General features: G+C 39.6%; 1 protein-coding gene across 1 annotated transcript in view; it reads left to right on the forward strand.

Annotated features, from left to right (window-relative positions):
* LOC127651341 (neural cell adhesion molecule 2-like) overlaps positions 1–18603 on the forward strand; it is a 356390-nt gene that overhangs the window by 256555 nt on the left and 81232 nt on the right. Inside the window, exons 2-5 of the mRNA XM_052137120.1 lie at positions 6831–6905; positions 9916–10122; positions 10768–10911; positions 14454–14591. Coding sequence (XP_051993080.1) covers positions 6831–6905; positions 9916–10122; positions 10768–10911; positions 14454–14591 — 564 coding nt within the window. The remainder of the gene's footprint in view (positions 1–6830; positions 6906–9915; positions 10123–10767; positions 10912–14453; positions 14592–18603) is intronic.

Genomic DNA, 18603 nt, shown 5'->3' on the forward strand with positions numbered 1-18603 from the left:
GTGCAGGTGAGCGAGTTTTATGACTGGCCCATTGACTGCTGTATAGACATTTCCAGCCGCCTGTAAGGGGACTGGGTAATGTTTTGAATGTTTGAGAGGAAGCAGTCCTCCTCTAGGGGCGGAGTTGCCTCGTAGCCTCTTTCTCTCGCGCCGTCCACTGAGGAGAGCGAGGAAGAGAAAGAAGGCTTTAGGCGAGCCGAGTGCGGGGCTTTCCACGACTTTGTGAGCTCGTCGTGCACCTCAGGGAAGAAAGGAGAGGGTCTCTGTCGGGGGGCCTGCCGGCGCCCCTGCAGGAACCACTCGTCCAGCCAGCTGCGGATGGGTTCTTCCGGAGAAGACCAGTCGAGCCCGAGGTCTTCCACGGCCTTGGACAGGATACGGACGATCTCCGAGTCCATACCGGTGCCCGCGCTTGTGTCCGCTGTTGTAGATGGCGCGGGGTCGAACGAGCCCGGCCAGTCGTCAGATGCAGCGTCAAGAGAGAGGCTGTCATCCTTTCGATCGTCGTCCCCCGATGCGCCGAACGAGACGAGACCCACCGCTTCGTTGGAGGGGTGCAGGCCCGCTCTCATGAAATGGACCGGCTGCGGGGAGACATCTAGTAGCGGCGATGCACGCGGGGACTAAGCCGGCGTGACATCACCGAAGTCGGGGTGCTCTGGCAGCCTCTGTGAGCGGCGCTTTTTCTTGCGCGGCTCGAACAGAGGTAGCAGCACGGGGGCAGCTGGCTCGCTTGCGGTGAAAAAGGCAAAGCGAGCGCGCAGCTCGGCGAGGCCCAAGGAGTCGCATTCAGGACATCCGCCCTGAATGAGTGCAGCTTCTGCATGGTCCAGACCCAGGCAGCGAGTGCAGAGGACGTGCCGATCTCCGTTGTGAAGAGGGCCTCTGCACGAGGCGCAGGCTGAAGGCATTTGCAACAATTCCTTGGAAAATCACTCTTTTAATTCTAAAAAGCGTCGCGGGGGCGAACGCTTGCAGAAGAAAAAGGATATGCGATGCGCGCCGGATGGCGTAGCAGAAGGCTTTGAAGGCGGCTGAAGGTGCCGGCGTCCTCTCAGCAGTCCCGCTGTATGCGTGTCAACGGCGGCGAAAGACTCCAATAATCCGGAGGATCCAGCGAAGAGAAGGTCTTCGCTGAAGGAGATTAAATCTAAAGAACCGGAATGACGGGATGCTCATTATATAGCCCTCATATGCTAATTTCAGCAGGCTATGAGCGCGCGAAAGCGGGGCGCGCCCCCATTGGTGGCAAGTTCTAAATCGCCCCGTCATTGGTTCGAGCAGTTGCCGCAGCACAGCCAATGACCGAGCTGCTTCGCTCATCACTGTCTGCTGTGCAGCTGCAATGCGTTTTACATAAAGACTTCAATATTTCTCGAGAAACTGAGTTTTCCCATAGCGTAAGCTACTTACGCAATAGGAGAGACCTCTCGATAAGGGAACTAGGATGTGCATGGATTCTCATAGGTTCGTGCTGGATTTTATATAAAAATCAAACATCAACTAGCTAATAAACACATTATAAGGCTTCATGACACAAACCTTCTTCTCTTCTGGAGTCGCAAGTGTAAAGAATCTTCTTTACTGTACGCCAAAGGATCTCACAGCACGTATTTCTGTCATACAACCCCCCTGGTTTTGTTCACAAAGGGATCCCAGCATGTACAGGCACTCTTTTAGTGTGTCTCGGTGGCATTTCTGCTCGCCGTTAATACCTGTGTGTCCGCGGAGACTTGTGCGCCCCTGAAATTAAAATGTCAGGCAATGACAGCACAAGTATCACTCGTTCCGTGGCACATCACATCTCCCTGTTTGATCTGAATACAAAGGAGAAGTTAAGTATGTTACCTATAGGTTACACATATACAAAGTGTAGATGTGTTAAACTACATAGTATTTTCAAAATGTACACATGGGTTGGCTGATAGTCATGTTAAAGGGATAGCTAACCCAAAAAAATGTATTCTGTCATCATTTGCATCATGTTGTTCCAAACCTGTATGACTTTCTTCTGTGGAACATGAAAAGAGATGTTTGGCAGAATGTTAGCCTCAGTCACCATTCACTTTGATCGTATGGACGAAAAACATCTTCATTGTTGTTCCACAGAGGAAAGAAAGACACACATTGATTTCTAGTGTTTGAAGAACAGCTTTTTGTTCAGAAATGTGTTTCGAAAAATCTAAGTATTTTTAACTTGACACAGCATCGTAAAAATGCAACGCTCATGTCGCAAGATTCAGGGAGACAGTATGGCCAACACAATGACCAAACATAAAACATTTAAACACTCTCTGAGAAGTAAACAGTATAGCTAGTAAGTCTACCTCCTTATGGACTAATCTAGTCAACCATGCTCACCTATCCCTAATCCAAAGTAAAGTCTTTATTAATATCCATTGATTGTGAGTCTGTTCTTTCCTGCTGACTTTTGGTTATAAGAAACAATTGAAATTTTGATGCAAATAATGTATCTTTAACCTCTCCAAGAGTTTAATTGTTTGCACAGATTTGTGTTTTATTATTTTGTGTGGGCATAATTTTTGTATTAATATTCACACCTGCCAAACATCTGTGCGCACAGTTGATGGTCTTATCCAATTACATGAATTAACAAGCTGCATGTTGGTGCATTTAAATTTTTTAATCATTAATTTACTTTTAGTCTTGTAAACGCTGAATATTTCATTTAAAGGGATAGTCCACCCAAACATGAAAATTCTGTAATAATTTACTCATCCTTATGTTGATCCATGGTATGGTATGATTTCACGGTATGATTTTCTGTCTTCGTTGAACACAAAATGTGATGTTTGTTTTTATTTTTATTCATTTTATTTATTTTAGTATTAGAATAAAGTAAACTATTATTAGAAAAAAGGAAAGTTAATTGTTATTTAATAATTTTTTTTAAATATACAAAAATTAAAAAAACTCTTATTTTATTGATTTATATATATATATATTATTAGAAAATTATGAAAATTATCAGAAAAAACATTATTTATTTATTTGTATTTAATGTAAATTAAATTAATACATTTATTTAAATTATTAGAAAAATTATCAGAAAAATAGAAAATGATTTAATTTGAATTTTATTTATGCATTAAAATTATTAAAAAACCCAAAATAAATTATTTAATTTACATTTTATTTATGTATTTAAATTATTAGAAAAATTACCAAAAATGATCAGAAAAATAGAAAATTATTTGATTGATTTATGTAGTAAATTATTAGAAAAATTACATAAATTATCAGAATGTCGTTTTTATTATTATTGTGGGGAAAAGTATCAAAAAAGTGCTCAATTATGCTAAACATCTCCTTTTGTGTTCCACTGAAGAAAGTAAGTCATACATTTTCTTTTTGTTTGTTTGTTTTTTAGAGCGACACAAGGAAAGAAAAATAATATCAGAATTTATATTTTTGGGGTGAACTATTCCCTCCATTAAAGCTAGCAAAGACATTCACACACACAGGCGATCTGGTGACATTTCCTTTCAACCTCAAGTGGCAGCCATCAAATTAATCGTGAGGTGGCCGGACTCTTTAATCACAGAGTTCAGGGCTTCACTTGGTCATTAATCAGCCCACGGCTTCCTAAATTAGATGGTCTCGCCAGACATGTTAGCTGAGTCTGAAGAGACGCAGCACGGTTGGAGCGACACGCTGATAGCTCACAAAAGAACAACAACAGTGCAACAATAAAAAGACAAAAAAAAAGGCAGCTGTTCCCCTGGTCCACATCCCTAAGATAGATCCATCAGACCTGTCGTGACATGTTACAGATTTATACAGCAACCATGCAGAACTTGTGCTGTCATTTCATTTCTGTCATCTATAGGATTGACATCTCTGACATTTGATTGCAGACTTTGGTAACTTGGCAAATGTTAGCACAGCTTGAAACATTAAGAGCCCTTGTGAACTTTTAGAGGAGACACGTGAGATAACTGGGTTCTTTTTTAGATCCCCTTCAATTTGCTTATCGAGCAAACAGGCCTGTGGATTATGCAGTCAACATAGGATTGCATCATATCCTGCAACATCTGGACAGACCAGGGACATCTAGCAAGGATCCTTTTTGTGGACTTAAGTTCAGCTTTCAACATCATCATCCCAGCTCTTCTCCAGATTAAATTATACCAACTCTATGTTTCTACGTCTATCTGTCAGTGGAACACCAGCTTTCTGACGGACAGGCAGCAGTTAGTGAAACAGAGGAAATTTACTTCCAGCACATGTATGATTATCACTGATACTCTTCTCACTGTATACCAATGACTGCACAGCCAAGGACCCCTCTGTCAAAGTTCCTGAAGTTTGCAGATGGCACTACTGTTATCAGCCTCCTAGAAGATGATGATGAGTCTGCATACAGAAGGGAGGTTGAACAGCTGGCTCACTGGTGTAGTCAAAACAACCTGAAGCTGAACACACTCAGTGGAGATGTTTGTGGACTATAGGGGAACACCCCAACACTGACCCCGCTCACCATTCTGAACAGCACTGTGGCAACAGTGGAGTCATTCAGGTTCCTGGGCACTACCATCTCACTGGACCTGGAGTGGGAGACCCACATTGACTCCACTGTGAAAAATGCCCAGCAGAGGTTGTCAGATGAGGAAGTTCAACCTGCCACAGGCACTGCTGATACAGTTCTCTCAGCTGTCATTGAGTCTGTCCTCTACACTTCAATAACTGTCTGGTTAGGTTCAGCTACTGTAAATCAAATATATATATATATATATATATATATATATATATATATATATATGTATTTGTCTTATGGTGTAGTCCTATATATACTTAGATCTTCTATTCACTTTTATTTGTATTCTATTTTTTATTATTATTATTATTATTATTATTATTATTCTCTCTGTCTTTTTGTTGTATTGTTTGTGCACTTGAAGCTTCTGTCACCAAGACAAATTCCTTGTGTGCGTAAGCATACTTGGCATTAAAGCTCATTCTGATTCTGATTCTGATTTTTCTCATGAGAAACATCTGAGAAGCAGGTGACACCATTCGTGTTTTATTTAATCCCAGTGCTGTCTTGGAGAAATAACTGAGATATTAAGGAAAGCCAATTAAGGAGATCCCATTGGTAATTTTTCTTTTTTCTTACTGGCATATCTGTCTTCTGTTTGCACTCGTCTGTGTATATAGAGCATTTTGGCACAAAGAACTGTAGGGATGGGTACAGATTTCGCGATTCAATTTGAATTCAGTTTACAAGCGCTTGATTTGATTTGATTCTGATACATTCTAGTATACATTATTTTAGTTTTTATGTGCTATAAGAAATTATCTAGCATATAATGCTGTAAATTATACAGGAGATCCTTTACATTATATTGCATTTCTCATGTAAAAGTGTTAATTTAGCAATGTGTAAAATTATTTAATAATTATAAACTCACTACAATTATAAACTTCACTAAAATGTTTTCGTGTTAGTAGAATATACCTTGATTCTAGAGCATTTAATAGGTTCCTGAAGCTGTTGTTTTCAACAACCATGTAAAGGCGAAATACTTACAAATATAAAAAGCGATATATTTGGTAAGTTCACAGGTTTGTTTAGCGAAACACAGTGACATCTGCAACACGCTCTACAAATAATTGATCACACAGCCACTGAAAACAGGCTTAGAATAAACGAAAGATTTTGGGTTTTACGCATTGTTTGGATCATTCAAATGAAATGTAATCATGTGCAGGATATGAATTATAGATATCTATAATTCAGTTGTCACTCAAATTTACACTATTAAAAATGTTAATTCTTGATATAAAAACTGATGTCATTACTTGTAGAAATACCCATTATTGATATAAAAAATGGAAATTAGAATTTCACAATTATCTGTTAATTAATTTCTTACTAGTTGAAATTCCAAACACACACATTAGCTTGCACTTCTTACTAATAAAAAAGTTCAATTAATAATTTTTAATCAATAATTACATTGTTACTAGTGTAAATGTCCATTCTGATATCAACAATGGAATTACAACTAGTGAAAATATTTGCTTTTTATGATTTTATTTTAAATATTTTACTATCTCAGTTATCTGGAAATGGATTTCTCATATCAATAAATTGATGGGCAATTAAAGATATCTTAAAGGCTTTCATTCAACAATCACATTACAGATATTTGAAATGAACATTGCAACAAGTCAATTACAGGTATACAAATTTTAGCATTTTGTTGATATCAGAAATGGACATTTGCATTAGTTACAATGTAATTTAAATGATTATTATTATTATTTTATTTTTACTAGTAAGAAGCACATTGCTTAAATGTGTATTTGTAATTTTAACTAGTTAAACAAATTATGTTTATTGGACAATTGAAAGTGAACGACAGATCGTTGTGAAATTACACTATTAAAAAAGCAGTTACAGAAATCAATCATTATTTTTTACTAGTTGAAATTAAATTTTTGATATCAAGAATAGGTATTTTTATGGAATTAATTTTTTAAATAATATATTTTTTTACTAGTGCAAACATAATTACTGATATCAAAAATGTGCATTTTCACTTTAATTCCACTGCAGAATTCAAGAATTACAATTTTAACTAGCCAAAATTATAAACATATGATTCATATCATGCACGTGATTAAATATCAGAAGGGCTTGCAATACCCTATAGGACTCTGTCATAAAGTGATTTGACAGACCAAACCAAAACTTTATCCGCACTTGCTGTTTGAGTGGACAGATATAATGTTTGATGTTCTCTACATTTCAAATCTGCACTATATATAATGAATGACTCTCTCTTTTTCTCATTCTGTCACAGCTGCACTTCAGGTGTCAATATCACTCAATAAAGTGGAATTAAGTGTCGGAGAATCCAAATTCTTCACCTGCACAGGTACAAACTCAACCCTGCTGAAATTTGTCTGATAATAAATATTAACACAGCAATTCACCAATATAGAAATGTTGTTCAATACCGTAATTACATTTTCTGTTCCCCTTCTGTCACTCACTCGACTGTGTGTCGATGTAGTGACACTAGGGGTCTCTTTTGAGAGCCTCGGATACGTCTTATCTTTCAGAAAAGGCCAATTATAATTGCCAAACAGTATTTGCATGCCCCTCCCTCGGACATACGGGTATAAAAGGAGGGAAGCGTGCGTCTGTTCAGACAGATTTTTTCTTCGGCGGCAAGCGGTTGTGTTTTAATGTGCTGAGTAAAACCCACTGCTGTTCCACTCACCTCTAAAAGCATACGCTGTTGGAAATACAGTGCATTTCAGCGGCTTTTCTCTTCTGCTGCACATCAGTGTAGACTACACCCCTGAGTGCATCGACAGCCCTCTAAAAGAGTATATATTCTCTAAAAGAGTAAACACATTGACATTGAACGTGTTTTTATAGACGTGTCTTTTTCAAGATGCCCTTCCGTCTTTGTGTCATTCCTGGATGCGGTCATTGCCTCTCCTCTCCACTCTCGTGTCTAGGCAGAGATCACACAGAGGCAGCGTTTGTGGACGGCTTGTGTTCTCACTACGAGAACATGATAATGGCAACGTTGCAGTCGTGGCTCTCCTTCCAGGGGAAAGCCACTCTAGCCGCCCCCATCGTTGCGCCTTCTACCCACAGGTATAGGGGCAGCGCGGCTGGCACTGTAGGCCATTTTGGGAATTTAATAGGCATGGTTTGGCCGCGAACCACTCGTTTCCCAGCACGCTCGTTTGCCCCCGTCCGGTTCTGAGATGAGAACGACTTGCCTTGCAGCCAGTTTGATGTCTCTTTCGGAGCCCCCGAGCTGGATGAGAGTTTTGCCGCTGCATCGGAGAGCGTCTTGGCGGACTCCGATGCTGAGGACTCGACTGAGCTAGCGCCTACGGGTGTGCCAGCCCAGTCTGAGCCAATGCCAAGCTGTCTGCTATGCTTACCCAGGCCGCCACGAGTGTCAGCCTGGACTGGAACCCTCCATCCTCCCCTCAACCCTCGTGGCTAGACAATTGTTTCCTGGGTTTGGGGCGTCACTTTCCAACCTGTCGCGGTGGCTGGCCAGGACTATCCGACTCGGCTACGCGATTCAGTTCACTAGGCTTCAGCGGCGTATGCATTACCTCAGAGTGGGGCAAAAACTCCTACACCCTACATGCAGAGATCGTAACCCTTCTGCACAAGGACACAACAGAGCCTGTCCCTCCAGCCGAGGTGGAGAAGGGTTTCTGCAGCCAATCTTGGACCTGCAAGTTCTGAACCAGGCCTTACACAGACTTCCGTTCAATGGTATGATCTGATCACTCAAGCCAGAGCTCCCTCTACCAGGCAGCTTTATGCCCTAAAGTGGTGCTTATTCCCAACTAAATTTTTTATCACAATCTCAAGACCCACAGAGGTGCACAGTCGGGTCAGTGCTCTCATTCCTGCAGGAGAGGCTGGAGGGTCGGCTTACCACAATGCAGTGGACAGTAAGTCATTAGGGAAGCACAACCTGCTCATCAGGTTCCTTAGAGGAGCCCAGAGACCACTTGGCCATGCCTGTTCTCCTCATTGCATCTCACCGACTTACCTGCGCTGGAATAGGTGCTCCACAGGTTCTGATTATTCCAATATCTCCTGTGATGTATTTTCCATGGTATGGTTTATATATTTGTATACTTATACTGGGGTGGCAGATGGTTCATCCGCTGGTAGATCTGCCCCTGACTGTTGTAAAAAAATGGTAGACAAAGTGCGACGAATGAAACAGAAAGCAGTTGTCTCAAGATGCGTTTTAAAAAAAAATCTTTATTTTACTTTTTGGTGTCAGAAAAATGTGAAAGTACTGTAAGGGACTGTATGAAAATTCAGTGAGACGCGGCACAATGGTAAAGCTTGTTTATTGTAAAATATTTTTAAAAATAATATATTTTTTAATTAATTACAAAGCTGAACCCACCTTGAAGTTATACTTTAAAAACTGCCCCAAACCTGGCCTGACATGGTCATGTTCATCAAGCTCAAATTGGGTTACTGACCTCCCCAAAGGCAGATGCAAATGCTTGGCCAACAAATGCATAATGCCGTACATACATAACGTGTGCTGTTGCATTACTGTGGCGGTAACAAACCTCAGTACTGACTGTTTTCAAACATATTTCCCAAACATGCCCCCCTTATCTAAAATTATTTGGTCAAACAAGTTATAGCGTCCCAAGCCTATGGCATTGGTTGAGTCAATTTTACTGTGTCGAGCTGGTCAGGATGCTCAAACAAACAGAGCAATGTTTTGAAAGTGTTTAAACCTTTCGGGAGAATCAACCTCTGAATGGCTAATCGAGAATTTATAAAAAAAAATTATTTAAAAAATAAAACATTACTGTTAAAATATTTTTCAGTGAGATTTACATTTTTCTTCAAAGGTTTAATCTGCCATGCCAGTATTCAACCTGAAAGAGAAAACTGACTGTAGAAGAAGACTAAGTTTACACTAATGGACAATAAAGATAGGACAATTTATGAGACCAGTGTAGTACCAGATTTTACTGCTGATTTGAAATATGTTCTTTGATTGTAAATCTTGACCCACCATTCTGGAGATTTCGGATTTTCTCCATTCAAATAGATAGGAGCTGCTCATGCATGCTGCTTGTTTACATGGAAAATAGCTGCCCAAGAGCATTCCAAGCATGGCCACCAATGGACTGCTTTGTTAGGAAGACTTTAATTGTGCTCTGACATGTTTCGTAACAATTGACGTGTGAAATCGAACGTTTACATTTATGCTCATGTTTAGAGCATCTTTCCAGGCTGAGCAAGATTTGATGTCTTTACATAAAAATAAAAATTCAAGCTGACACACTATTAATAATGCAATAATTTGTTATTTTCACTACAATTTACAGTACTAATTATCTGTATTGGCTCCATGTTTTCCTCAGCCATTGGCGAGCCAGTTAGCATAAACTGGTTCAACCCTCAAGGCGAGCAAATTATTTCGAACCAGCGAGTGGTCGTGCATACAGAAGGAGTGCGATCCAGACTCACAATCTACAACGCCATCATCGAGGATGCTGGGATATACCGATGCCAGGCCGCGGACACCAAAGGACAAACACAGGAGGCCACAGTGGTATTAGAGATATACCGTGAGTTACTTTACACTAACTAAATGAACGCAGACAGTGAGGATGCACCTGAAATAACTTTAACAATTTCACAGTCAGCTAAGTTCTCTACAAATTGAGTCCACACCAATCGTGACTCAATGCTAGTGCATTTCAGTCTAATCCAGGACATTCTGAAAGATTATAGAGAAAATCATCACACTTCTTTTTGGTGAAATGTAGCCATGCATTCTCACAATATGACTGTGTCTTTCAGTTGAATAAGCCTCAGTGATGTCCATTTAAACTTGTGACCTCTCAGTGGCATTAAAACAAGAAGTCTTTTCAATGTGGTCAATGAGGAAAAATGATTAATAAATTATTGTTATAGTCACTGTGTAAAAACAAGACCCAGTAAGACTGATCTGACCTCATAACTGAAGCCAAATGATGAGATTCAGAATAAAAAAATATTTTCATCCCAGACTGAGAGAGAGAAATGTGAAAATTCTCTTTACATTTGTGGAATACTATATGAATGAATGTGATTGCATTCAAATCATGCAGAGAGGTTTGGAGAAAATAATGATTCCCACTTTATAAAACCAAACTAAATGAAAGAAACGTAAGGAAGCTAAACATAAGCACATGAGTTATATATTTTGTTCTATTTGTTTGGTCATGCAGAGAAGCTAACATTTCGCGAGGTGAAGACGCCTCAGGAGTTTCGTCAGGGTGAGGACGCAGAAGTCATCTGTGATGTTATCAGCTCACCTGTACCTGCTGTGTCCTGGTTCTACAAAAACAGAGAGATCACATCTGAGCCAACCAGTAAGAACTCAAAAAGTGTTCATGTAAAGTCAACATGGAATCAAAACTGCCACTACAGGGGAAGGGGGGCAAGTATTGGCGCTGACTACCATCTCTGGAGTCACAAGTTCTAATCAAGGGTGTGCTTAGTGTCTCCAGCCAGGTGTCATAAGCAACCAAATTGGCCTGGTTGCTAGGGAGGGTGGAGTCACATTGGGTAACCTCCTTGTGGTCGCAATTAGTGGTTCTCGCAATCAGTGGGGTGCGTGGTGAGTTTAGCATGAGCCTTCACATGCAGAGTCTCCATGGAGTCATGCACCATAAGCCATGTGATAAGATGTGGGGATTGACAGTCTCAGAATTGCAGGCAACTGAGATTCATCCTCTGCCACCCTGATTGAGGTGAGTAACTGCACCACCATGAGAACCTACTAAAGTTGTGGGAATTGGGCATTCAAAGATTGGGAGAAAAGGGGATAAAAAAACGTCATGGTTACTGTTGTAACATCCGTTCCCTGATGTAGGGAATGAAATATTGTGTTGAATGTAGTGACACAAGGGGTCTTTCTTGAGAGCCTCGCGTACCTCTGAACTTGAGGCCAATGAGAGATTGGCAGACAAAATTTACATGACCCGCCCCCAGACATACGGGTATAAAGGGAAGCGGGCGTGCGTCTGTCAGTCAGGTTTTTGAACTGAGGAGCCGAGAATAAGGTACGGCCGTTTACAATGGTAGGTTTAGTCTCGTGGCAAGGAGGACACAGTAACCATGATGTTCCCCTTCTGTCACTCACTCGACGTTGTGTTGAATGTAGTGACACAAGGGGTCCCATTTCAAAGCACCATGCTCTAGACCGTGTTACGTGAACTGCTGACACAAGTGCAAGCAGGCTTCTGCTTGCCAGAATCAACTGTATCTGCCGCACGTAACCCTCAACAATGCCCCCAAAAAAAGGTGTCATATACAGACCTTAGGTTCCCAGCACCCCTAAGTGGGGAACAGGTTCTACATGACCATAATGAGAGCAAGCCAGCCAGCCGCGGCCTTTTCTCTCTCTATGTTTTTCGCATAGAGTGTAAAGTGGTTGGGGCTATCTTAACGCTATGAAATGCGTCGGGGGAAGGCATTCTTTCCCGATCCTATTCTTTCAGGATGAAAAGACCCTGCGGAGACTACATCCTGCCTAGACTAGGGGGAGGTGATATGTGGCCAGTACACCACATGGGTTGTCAAGCCCATGTGGTGACACATGTGGGAGTGGCACAGTGGAAGGTCCTACCTGATGAGGGAAGAACTTTACAAACACAGCGATCGGGGGCAGAGGGACTGGCCAAGGGAGACGCTGGTCTGCAGACAGGGGGACCATACCGTGGAAAATACATCACAAGGAGTTGCCTTTAGAGGGAATTAAGCCTGTGGAGCCCTACCCCAGAACAGAGCACTTGCGGCTCGTAGTGGATCTGGTCACAAATGAAGTGGCTTTCCCTCGGAAGGGAGAAAGCTGCGATCGCAATGTTGCTATGACTATGTTCATGCAATGAGAACATAAACCATTCATAAATGCTGCCTCCGTTTGATTGCAGCCCAGACATGCGAGGCAGTGCTCATGACCATCAGGAGCGGAGAGAAAACAGCCGCATCCAGGAACTACACAAAGGCGGAAATACATCTTTAAAAAGACGCATCCTGAAAATGACGTTCAATGCCTGCTGTGTATTGCTCTTTTGTAAATGAAAATACTCTCTTTTAGAGAGGAAAGGTACTTCTCTTTTAGAGGTATACAGAACACTCTTTTACAGAAGCGCTGTCGAAGCGCCCAGGGGTGTGGACTGCACAGTGTGCAGAGAGGGAGAAAGCCGTTGGTAACGCGCTGTAGATCCAACAGCAATGCTCTGTTAGAGGTGAGTGGAACAGTAGTCAGACTCAGCTTGCTGCTGCACAACTTCTCGGCTACGAAGAAAAAATATGACTGACAGACGCACACCCCCTTCCCTTTATACACTTATGTCCGGGGCAGGTCATGCAAAAACCTTTTTTTTTTAAGGTTCATAGCAAATTATTCTCTTTGAAACTTTTTCTCTTCAACTTGACCTTGTAATATAAAATGTCTTACATAAGACTAAAAACTTTCAATTCAATTAGAACAATGTATTTGCTTCATAAAAAAGCAGCCTCAAATTTGTGCACTTAAGAAAATATCAAGTTTCGTTCATTGTAACATTTGCAAAAGCACACTATTTAAATGGGGTAATGACTTGAGGAATACAGTTGTCCTTGATCTTTTAACATACAGTATATGAGGTCATTGTACTATGAAAACACACTGTAAGTATCAGAACTCAAAACTTTGTCCTCACTGCAAAAGAGCATTTATTGAAAATGACTCATTCTCTACTCCCTTCACATTGTGATGTCACACTGTGGTAGACATTTGCATCTGACCGCCTCCATAACAACACATCAGTTCGCACAACATGCCCAGCAGTGGTGAACAGTGAGATGGCAAGTAGAGAGAGCATGTTAGTCAAGAAAGCCAATCAGAACAGTGGGCGTGTACTGTCAAGTCTTAAAGGAGAAGAAGCACCAAAACCGTACGTTTTGTCAGAATTAGGGTAGAAAATGATCATGTTTTAAAAATATATGTTTTTTGTGCAAAAAGTTTAGATTTATAAACAAAACTTATATTTATAAACTTATATTATAATTGAACCTCAAGGAAAATATTAAAATTATAAAGGAAGGAATTGTCTGACCCCTTTAACAAAATATTTGACAAAAAGAAGTTGGAGATGATCAAACAATAGATATAGTGTTGAAAATGAATATAACATGTATTGTTAAAAATAAATATATTGACACCAGTTGATAAAAAGTCATAGAGCAAAAATATATTTGAAAAGTGAAGTTAGTTGAAAGAGATTGAAGTTATGTTATCTAATGTAATGACATTTAAACACTTTTAAGGCTGACTTAATTAAATAAATCGTTTTTGGGATCTCTGTAATTCTCCCAATTGTGTAAACATTCTAATGCACTTTGCAATATGGATTCTAACCGCTTTCAGTGTTTGAATTAATTGAATGACCACAGATTGCAGAATGAAAACTGCATTTTGAACTAAATGTACCTTTCTGGTGTCAAATCCTTAATTGAAATTCAGAGGCATAACTTTGGTAAGCTATCTACTCTCTCCAGCAGAGAGAGAGAGAGCAGATTAAAAAATGGAGATTATGCTGGGTTTTGATTATTTTTATTCTAATTAGGGACAAAAGAGGAAGGGTTGTGTTGATCAGCAAGCAATGACAAAACCGTGAAAAAGACGTCTCTGCCTGTAATCCTACATGTGTTTCATTTGGCAACTGCCCTTGATATAAAAGTATCTATCCGTCTGTCTGTCTGTCTGTCTGTCTGTCTATCTATCTATCTATCTTTCTATCCATCTGTCTATCTGTCTATGTCTGTCTGTCTGTCTGTCTGTTGCTGCTCACATTTTCTTCAGGAAATGTTCAAATCTAATTGTCATTTTGCTATCGCTGTTTGTCTCTATCCTTTATTCATGAAGACAGACTGCAAGTTCTTCCCACCAACAACCTTTGGATCCTGAGAATGAGTAAAGCAGATGAGGGGGTGTATCGCTGTGAGGGGCGTGTGGAAGCCAGAGGAGAAATCGATTTCAGAGACATTGTTGTGCTTGTGAATGGTAGGACCTGTTTTCACAAGATGAATTTGAAGTGTGATGGCATGTACTCTACAGTATGTACTTATTCACGCAGCACTTTGCAAAACCTCAATTACCCTATGGCAGCGGTCGTGTATAAAAGGTTTTTAGTATGACACTGTAGATTATCGTCCCAAGCCTAACCAAAGACTGACCCTCACTGGGTAGGAAAAGAGTTACCTCTCTGAGACAAGCTCATTCAATGGCTAAAGGATAAAGACAACATTCACTGAAGAGATAATGAGAAAGAGAATGAACATGCTAAAACCCTCTCAGAGAAATTACATCTCTAAATTCATCCCCTTTAAAGCATGCTAAACATGTCGCTAAAACTGTTAAAGTTAAAAATTAAAGAAAAAAAAAACAGATAAACTTACATGTTGACCCCACTTCTTCAACTAGTCACAATCGGACAACTATTACTGGAAACTAGAAGATGTTTTGTTGTAATCTTGTGGTTGGCTTGTGTCTCAGGCAAACTAAATAACTTACCTGACTGACCGATCTAAGTTCACCAGCACTCAGTTAACTTAATAACTAACTAATTTGACCGTCCAACTAACTAACTAACTAACTAATAAGGGAACAAACTAGTGAAATTACTTACTAGCTGTCTAACTAGCTAGCTAGTTACTAAATAACTAGCTAATGTATTTACTCACTTAACTAACTAACAAGACTTCTTAAGCCAACCATATTTGTCAGATAGACCATGCTGGTCCACTGTCAAAAGCTAGGTTGGACTGACTAACTAACTAGCTATCTAGTTAGTTAGTTAACTAACAAACAAACAAACTAGATAACTTACTAACTAGCTGATTAACTAATTAGCAAACATATTAGCTATATTAACTTACTAACAAGACCTATTAGGTTTACCATCTTCGTCAGATAGACCATGTTTAACAACTGTCAAAAGCTGGATTCACCATCTAGACTTACACCAAACTAGCACTTAATTTGCTAGCTTACTAACTAACTAACTAATGAGAAAACTAACAAACTAGCTCACTAACTTACTAGCTCACTAACTAACTAGATAATTATCTAACTAAATAATAAATTAACTAAATTAACTAACTAGCAAGACTTCATAGGTCAACCATCTTCCTCAGATAGACCATGCTGTTTAATTGTCAAAAGCTAGGTTCACCAGCACTTAGTGAATTTACTAACTAACTAACTAACTAACATGGAAGCTAACTAGTGAAATAACTTACTAGCTGAGTATCTAGCTAGCTAGTAACTAAATAACTAGCTAACGTATTTACTCACTTAACTAACTAACTAGACTTCTCAGGCAAACCATCTTTGTCAGATAGACCATACTGGTCCACTGTCAAAAGCTAGGATAACAACAACTAACAAACTAACAAACTAACTTACTAGTGAACAAACTAACTAGCTAAAAAACAAACTAGCAAACTAACTAGTGAATTTACTAACTAGCTGACTAATTAACAATCTAGTGAATTTACTAGCTAGTTAACTAATTTACTATCTTAACTAACTAACTTACTAACAAGGTTTCTTGGGTCAACATCTCTGTCAAAAAATAAAAAATTAAAGGTTCACCAGCTAGACTAACACCAAAACAGAACACACCAACCTGAATTGACTAATTAAGACCAACATGCTGGTCTAAATGGATCTTTTAGCAAGTGATGTGCAATCTAAAATTGGTGCCTCACGTTAAAAATACAGCACAAAATGTATCACTCTGGCATCTCACTCGATTTTCTGCTGCCTGGTTTTGTGACTAAATGTTTCAATTATCATACATTTTAAGCTTCCGTGACTCACAAGCAGACTACTAGCTTATCTTTAAAGATGCATCCCGAAACAACCGTGTTCTTTTTGATCATGTTCATTTACCTTGTTGTGCAAAAAGTCATTGTGAGAATTTGATAGGGCCAAGTTCTGCATGAATGGACACAATAGTATTTGCACAACTCACACTTCTTAAACTGATGTAATAACATGTAAAATTAGAAAGAAAAATGTGTATTGCATTCAATTTAGCATCGCCACTTATAGCTTTCGGGAAGATCCAATAAGCTTGCTCAGTGATGCACATCCTATTATCCCAAAGACATGGCAAATGCCTTCTGCTGTGGAAACAGAACAACCTGCTGCTTAAATCACTTAGCAAGTGCTGACTAGAAAGCAACTATATGCCCATGTCTTGTATCCAATACTCAAGATTGAATCCCAAGTTTTTCCCTAGATTTATTCTCAGCCTTTGGTGTGTTGCAGTGGAATGGAACGGAACATCATCTGCTGTTATAATGAAGTTCTTTTTTTTGTTTTATCATTCCTTATTGGATTAACATGGTCAACTTTCATATGTACACAATCTGTTAGATGGTAGTTTGGATCATTGTTCATCTATTAAAGAAGACAGCGGATTATTAATTATTAATTATTAATTATAAATGCTGCATGAGTGGAATATGCCTGTGAATGGGTGTTTTTTTTTTTTTTTCACAGGAATTCTTTGAATAGTACAGATTTTGTAGTAAATTGAATTCTGTCTTTAGTTACTCACCCTTATGTAGTTCCAAACCTATTTGACTTAAATAAGCTATGATCTACTGTACATATCAGGTGTAAATGGGAACTAAGTTTTGCTTGTGAACAACATGGCTCTGATGGTTCATCAGCTAGTCTACCACCAAACCATCATAAACCAGCCAGGACAAACATTAATATTCAAGCTGGTCTCAGCCAACTATTTAGTAAGTGTGGCAGGGCGGAGGGCGGGGCCAGGTTGTGATTATACACACCCGGTCCCTTATCAGGATAATTAAGCCTCAGAGAGGGATAAAGGCCGATGGCAGATGGTGGTGCGATGAGAGAGAGATCATTTACGGACATGTCCGTCATGTGTGTGTGTTTGTCTTTTAAGTATAATTTGCGTATAATCACGACCCGGACCCACCCTCCATTCTGCCACAGTCAGTCAGTTAGTTAGTTAGTTAGTTAGTTAGCACCTAGTAACTTAGTTAATTTACTTTGTTATATAGTTTGTTATAAGTTTTTGTTAGTAAATTAGTGCATTTGTTAATTAGCTTGTTGTTAAGGTATTTAGTAAATCCATTAGTTAGTGTGTTAATCTGTGAAAAGTAATATACAAATAAGAATCACTTGATTAGTGGATTGTTTCAGCAGGGATTGTTCCTAAAATAGATTAGTCAGTTAGTTAGTTAGTTAGTAGTGGATAATGCAATTTTTTATATGCAATATGATAATCCTATGATGATGTCATCTGAGTGCACAGAACATCAGAACCCCCACCTCCCAAATAAAAACATGACCATCTGTTCCAGTGATCGAATGTATACATTTTTACCATTAGCTATGTAGCAGATATTAAAATTAATGTTTCAATATTTGTATTTTATTCTTTAAAAGCATTTGAATATCAATTTAATTTAACCATATTGTGGAATATCCTAAAATAGTTGGTATTGTGAAATACTGAATTGTTACACTAATTCATGCTTGTAATTATTTCACAATTAGTTCATTCAAAGTGGGACTTTTACTTTGAGAAAGTAGCGCTTGCCGTACACTTTCACGTTGGTTTAACGTACCTGTTCTTAGCCCATTGTGTGCTGAACCTAATACTGAGAGGAATGATTTCACAAGACAATTCATTGATGATATATCGTCTTGGTTCCTGTTGTAACTTCCGTTCCCTGATGGAGGGATTGAGACGTTGTGTCGATGTAGTGACACTGGGGGTCTCCCTTGAGAGCCTTGCTTACCACTTATCTTTGAGAAAAGCCCAATGAGAATTGGCGAACAGATTTGGTGAACAGAATTTGTATGCCCCTCCCCCGGACATATGGGTACAAAAGGAGGGAAGCGTGCATCTGTTCAGACAGGTTTTGAGCTGAGGAGCCAAGAGTAAGGTCCCAGCCATTTCAGCAGCTAGTACAGTGTTGTGGCAAGAGGTACAAAACGTCTCGTTCCCTCCATCAGGGAATGG

Source organism: Xyrauchen texanus, chromosome 11 (assembly GCF_025860055.1).
Source record: "Xyrauchen texanus isolate HMW12.3.18 chromosome 11, RBS_HiC_50CHRs, whole genome shotgun sequence".
In the NCBI taxonomy this organism is placed as follows: Eukaryota; Metazoa; Chordata; class Actinopteri; order Cypriniformes; family Catostomidae; genus Xyrauchen; species Xyrauchen texanus.